The sequence below is a fragment of the Triticum dicoccoides genome, chromosome 3B (genome assembly GCF_002162155.2).
Source record: "Triticum dicoccoides isolate Atlit2015 ecotype Zavitan chromosome 3B, WEW_v2.0, whole genome shotgun sequence".
Taxonomy (NCBI): Eukaryota; Viridiplantae; Streptophyta; class Magnoliopsida; order Poales; family Poaceae; genus Triticum; species Triticum dicoccoides.
The window spans coordinates 858,970,217-858,976,544 of record NC_041385.1 but is presented as its reverse complement, the minus strand read 5'-3'; the positions used below and the strand labels follow the sequence as shown (position 1 = coordinate 858,976,544).

General features: G+C 42.0%; 1 protein-coding gene across 1 annotated transcript; it reads right to left on the bottom strand.

The window, feature by feature from the left end:
- Window positions 1-1,422: 1,422 nt before the first annotated feature.
- On the bottom strand, window positions 1,423-1,848 carry LOC119282735 (glycine-rich RNA-binding protein 2, mitochondrial-like; the record flags this gene model as incomplete). Its single annotated transcript, XM_037562858.1, has 3 exons — window positions 1,423-1,517; window positions 1,602-1,708; window positions 1,803-1,848. Coding segments are annotated over 3 exons (234 nt in total), but the record flags the coding sequence as incomplete, so codon positions are not given.
- Window positions 1,849-6,328: the final 4,480 nt, after the last annotated feature.

Genomic DNA, 6,328 nt, shown 5'->3' with positions numbered 1-6,328 from the left:
ATTTTAATTCTAGATACATCCATTTTTATCTATTTCTCCGACAAGTATTTTCGGACGGACGGAGGGAGTACCTCTTTGCAAGTAGTAATTAATTCGGAATTCTGACGTGTTGTGGAGAGTGCTACGATCTCAGGTTTAGTGTGTTTTTTTCTTTAATGGAGGAAATCAGACAAGAATCAGCATAAGGAGGTGACAGCCTGCCAAAAGTAAAAGTGCCGCTAATTAGGGCACTCAGCGTCAGCATGGTTCTCAACAATTCTAAGTAATATGCAGTGGTGCAAATATGGCATCATTATTGTACAGGAATCCTTATGCTACTTACTCCCTCCGTCCCAAAATAAGTGACTCGATGTACTAATTTTGGGACAGAGGGAGTACATTGTAAAGGGCCTAGAAAATTCAGATGCAGCTTGATGAATGACTGTCTGGCGGCTTGTCATTTCCTTGAGTGTGTGAAGTAGTAGTCTTGTGTTATACCTGCACTCGTTGAGTTACAGCTCATATAAATTTAAAGCTTTGAAAGAAGTAGTGCAGATAAATCAGGAACTCCTTTTCCAGCTCCCTTGTGTTATATGTTTGGCTCATTGATCTAAATATGAGATGCTTCATGCTGAATCATGTGCGTTTGAAGAAATGCAACTCTCATGTTGGTCAAATTTGCCAAACTAAGCTCAAATTTACAAGTGTCCTTTAAGTAAAATTGCCAAAAAAAAAATAGCTCCAATTTACAAACTCCTTCCCACACCCGATAGTTACGATATGTCTGCCAACCTTTGCTGCAACATTATACACTTCTGGATGATATTTCTGCATTATAACAGAAGCGAACGCAAGTTCTCAGGTTTTAAGATCAGGGGCATGAATTGTTTCCAAAACCAGCGTTAATGTTGATCTAAAACAAAAGGAATCGAATTAATTATGTGTCTTAATGAAAGAGAATTCACCACCGATTAGGTGTTGCTCTGTTCTTTTCAGTTAGCAATAGGCAGAATGCTACAGCCAATGCCAAGTTAAACGATCATTCAAATGTACAGAGTGCATGCATGTCCAGAGCAGGGCTCCATCGACATTACAGATTCTGGGCACAACAAACACTTCATTTCCCATGTAAACCCAACACTGTAACATGCAATAAAATTGATTTTCTAACCCAACACTTTTCCTAGACCATGGCTAATGTTGACCTCAAATAAAAAATAAGGTCGATGAATGAATTTTGTGTCTTGGTATAAGAGAATTAGCTGTCAGGCGTTCTTCTGTGATTTAAGTTATCAATAATCACAATGCTACAGGCAATGTAAAGCTAAACAAATCAGACCACCGGTCTATTTGAAGTTGGTCATAAGACTGAACTTAAAATATATACTGGTGATTATGTAAATATACAGAGTACATGTGCCTTACAGTGAAACAGTTACAGATTCCGGATAGGCACCTTACTCATCTGCAGCAACAGAAACAGCAGCAGATTGTCCGCTGTTTGCATAATCCACCCGTATTTTCTTTCCATCAAGCACCTGAAACAAGAGAGCATATCATCCTGTGAGAACATGGCTTCTTCTGCTGTACCAACAGACCAACCGAGCACATTTTATTTTTACCTCGTCACTCATCTTCTCCAACGCCGCGGCTGCTTCAGTTTCTGAAGAGAACTTGACCAAGACGTACCCTTTGGATCTCCCCGTGACAGGATGGCATATTACTTTCACTGTAAGGCACATTGGCCAATCAGAGGACAATCCCCTAGTCCACACAAATCACAGGTACAACCGCATAAAGATTCAGAACAGATAAATTTGTACCTTGGATAACATCGCCATGCTGAGAGAAGGCGTCCTTGAGAGCAACTTAATTCGAGTTGTAGGACAGACCTGAAAAACTCAGTGGAAGAAACAGCAGGGCATCAGAACATCCTCAACCACTCATAAGTCAGCACATTTCTCGGATAGCTCAATGTCCTTTATCTTTCGCAAATACGCAGGACGTGCTCATTGTTAACTAACAGGGTTGTTCCAAGCATGAATCCCCTCTTCCTAAGCAGATTCTCAAATTGGCATCAGCTCAACATAGGAGAGATTGGGGTGCAACCACCAAACGAATTGACTAGGAACTGAACACCAGAGGAGAATGAAATGTACAAATCATACCTCCGACGAACAACTTGGAGCCTGAGGAGAAAGTGGCGCCCCGATCCAGCAGCTTGCCCAGAGGAACCCTGGCATGTAGCTCAGCCTTGCTTGCCCAATTGAGCATCTCCTATGCTACGACCCTAGAAATTTTCCCCAAATTGGTAGACCTCTCTGATCCCCTTCCCCCAAATCAGATCACTCGCTACACAAAAATTTCACGATTCGCGCCCTGCTAAATCAAGCAATTCCAAGATTGCCCCTCAAGAACGGCTAATCAAGTGAAACTGCCTGAAACATTCGTTTCAAAAAAAAAGCTGAAACATTGCAGCAAGAGAAGATCGTTCACATGGGCATCAAGATCAAGAACAAGCAAAAGGATCAACATAACAAGACATCCAAACGAAAGATACACACGACGGAGATTGGAATTGGCTATTCGATCAAGTTTTTCAGCTTCAATTCAGCAATGATTCAAGATCAATCGAAACTACAGATTACTACCAGTTTGGACTCCAAAGATACATACAGGATCCATCCACCCCTTTCTCTTTTCTCTCTCTCTCTCTCTCTCTCAGATATTATAGAACTAATAAGCTACACGACGGGGCCCTATCTACTCCTCGGCGGCATGGACAGTTATATATAAATATAATTGTTTCAGGCTAAAGACATGTAAATGATACTTCTAAATTCTAATTAGTTTAAGAATTTCACCAAAGTTCAGAAAGACGTGACAGATCATCTTCGAAACAGTTTCCTCAAAGCTGGCTGGCTGCGTTTAGATCAGCATGCCATTCTAGATGAGAAGTGGAGCATGTACAAGACGAATCATGCTGCACTAGGTTTATTAACTAAATAACTATTGGGGGCAAAATCAAAGCTACTTATCGCATGGCCATTTTGTGAAGACGGTTTCACCAAGCAGCCAATATCCTCCGCGACTGTGAGAGAGCCAAAGATGAAGAAAAAGGATACTCCCTCCGATCCATATTAATTGTTGCTGATTTAGCACAAAGTTGTACTAAATCAGCACATGAAGTGTGGTGGGTTTGGGAAATTTCTGGATAACTCTCTTCCTCTCTAGTCTATACAATACATATACTGGTTTACATGGGCCATGTGGGCCAGATTCACACATATACAGCCCAACACTCCCCCTCAAGATGGGTGATAGATATCTATCATTCCCATCTTGTCACACGCAGAATTACACTCCTTGACACTTAAACCCTTAGTTAAACAATCAGCCACTTGTTCTCTAGAGCTCACATAACTTATCCTGATTATGCCATCATCTAACTTCTCCTTGATGAAGAAGCGGTCTATCTCGACATGCTTGGTTCTGTCATGCTGAACTGGATTATTAGCAATGCTGATAGCTGATTTATTATCACACCATAACCTTAGGGGATCCTTCCTTATTACCTTTAACTCAGAGAGAAGATTTCTTACCCATAACATCTCACTCAAGCCTTGTGAAATAGCTCTATATTCAGCTTCAGCTGTTGATTTGGACACCACTGGCTGCTTCTTACTTCGCCATGACACCAAGTTTCCCCCAACAAACACACAATAACCAGAAGTTGATCTTCTGTCATCCAAACAACTTCCCCAGTCTGCATCACAGTATCCATCTATATTAAGATGCCCATTCTTCTTAAACCATAGCCCCCTTCCTGGATTACCCTTCAGATATCGGAGGATTCGATAGACAGCCTCTAAGTGTCCACTCCTAGGATCATGCATGTATCTGCTCACCACACTCACTGCATATGAGATATCGGGTCGTGTATGACATAGGTAGATGAGCTTTCCAACAAGTCTCTGGTACTTCTCCTTATCCACTGGTTCCCCAGATTCAGCACATAACTTATGATTCTGGTCAATAGGTGTTGAAGCAGGCCTACACCCAAGCATGCCTGTATCACTAAGCAAGTCGAGAGCATACTTCCGTTGTGACAGAACAATTCCTTTAGGGGATCTAGCAATTTCTATACCAAGAAAGTACTTCAGTTGGCCTAAATCCTTTACCTCAAACTCCTTGCTCAGGCTCTTCTTCAGTCGTGATATTTCCACATCATCATCTCCGGTGATTATAATATCATCCACATACACCGCAAGGATTGTAATCTGACAATTTGAGTGTCGGTAGAATACTGTATGATCCCCATTGCACTGTTTATATCCCATATTGCACACAGCACGTCTGAATCTATCAAACCATGCTCGTGGAGACTGTTTGAGGCCATACAAAGACTTCCTTAACTTGCATACCTTTCTTGATGTCTCGGGCTTTGAGAAACCAGGTGGAATCTCCATGTAAACTTCCTCATGTAAATCACCATGCAGGAATGCATTCTTTACATCTAACTGATGCAAAGCCCAACCAAAGTTAGTGGCACAAGAAATTAAGGTTCTCACTGTGCCCATCTTTGCGACAGGTGCAAAAGTCTCATCATAATCAATCCCGTATGTCTGACTATAGCCCCTAGCCACTAACCTTGCCTTGTATCTTTCTACCCTTCCTTCAGGAGTCTGCTTCACAGTATACACCCATTTACAGCTAACCGGTCGTTTTCCTGCTGGAAGAGGTACAATATCCCATGTCTTGTTCTTTTCAAGTGCTCTCATTTCCTCCAACATTGCCTCGTACCACTTTGGATCCTGCTTTGCCATTTTCCAATCTCTTGGAGTCACTACAGATTGCAATGATGCAATGAATGCTTTGTATCTCGGAGACAGAGATGTATATGATACGTAATTAGCTATGTCATGCTCAAAACCATACCTCTCTGGAGGTTTTCCAGCTCCAACTCGGGTTCCTTTCCTCCAGGCAATAGGCAAGTTCATTGAATCGTTTACATTAGATGGAGTTGGAGTGGCACATGTCTCACCATCAGACAATTCAACAATTTTAACACTTGTTGGAGCCTGTTGCTCCCCCTGCACATGTGTGTCACTTGCTATTGGAGATTGTTGTTGTTGCTGCTCATCTTGTAGTTGCCTCCTGGTATAGACCCTTAAATTTTCTTCCTCATTTGGCTTTCTCCATTTCTCTTCAGTCATAGGTTGCCTCCTGGTATACACCCTTAGATTTTCTTCCTCATTTGGCTTTCTCCATCTCTCTTCCCTTGCATGACATGGAATTGAACTAACCACAACTCTTGGTGGTTCATCTTCCTTTGTCCTTGGTGGTTCACTCCCGCCCTCTCGACTAGCACCACTCATGCTAGGAGAGTCGAAGTCAAATAACGAGCTGAGATCCGTTTTTTCTCCATAAAACGGTTCAGACTCCCTGAATGTCACATCCATGCTCACAAATGTTCTCCGCTCGCTGGGACTCCAACACTTGTATCCCTTCTGACCAGATGGGTAACCTATGAAGATGCACTTTACTGCTCGTGGATCCAGTTTTCCCACAGAGGGTCTATGATCCCGGACAAAGCAGGTGCATCCAAATACCTTAGGAGGAACTAAGAATTTGTTCTCACCTAGTAACATCTCACATGGCGACTTCATTCCAATCACCCTTGACGGCATCCGGTTGATGAGGAATGTAGCTGTCATTACAGCCTCACTCCACAAGAATTTTGGCACGTTCATTGTATACATTAGTGACCGAGCAACCTCCAAAATATGGCGATTCTTCCTCTCAGCTACTCCGTTTTGAGGTGGTGTACCCGGACAAGATGTTTGGTGCAATATACCTTGACTTGATAGGAATGTGACAAACTCCTTATTCACATACTCTGTCCCATTATCTGTCCTGATCATCTGTATTTGTGTATTGAACTGATTTTTCACATAAGCATAGAAATACTGAAAGCATTTAAAAACCTCATCCTTATGCTTCATAAGATACACCCATGTCATACGAGTATAGCAATCAATGAATGTAACAAAGTACTTCATTCCACTTAGAGAGATAACAGGACATGTCCACACATCTGAGTGAACAAGCATAAAAGGGGAAATACTCCTAAGACCCTTACTCACATAAGATGTCCTTGTGTGTTTAGCAAACTCACATGCATCACACACAAGTTTGTTCTTATCCACCCCACACATTACATCGGGAAAGACTTTACTCATCTTCTCAAAAGACATATGTCCCATTCTACAATGGTGAAGCATTACCTTTGTTTCCTTTTCTCCCATCATTGTTGCTAACATCGTAGACACCGCATTATTTGGCACCC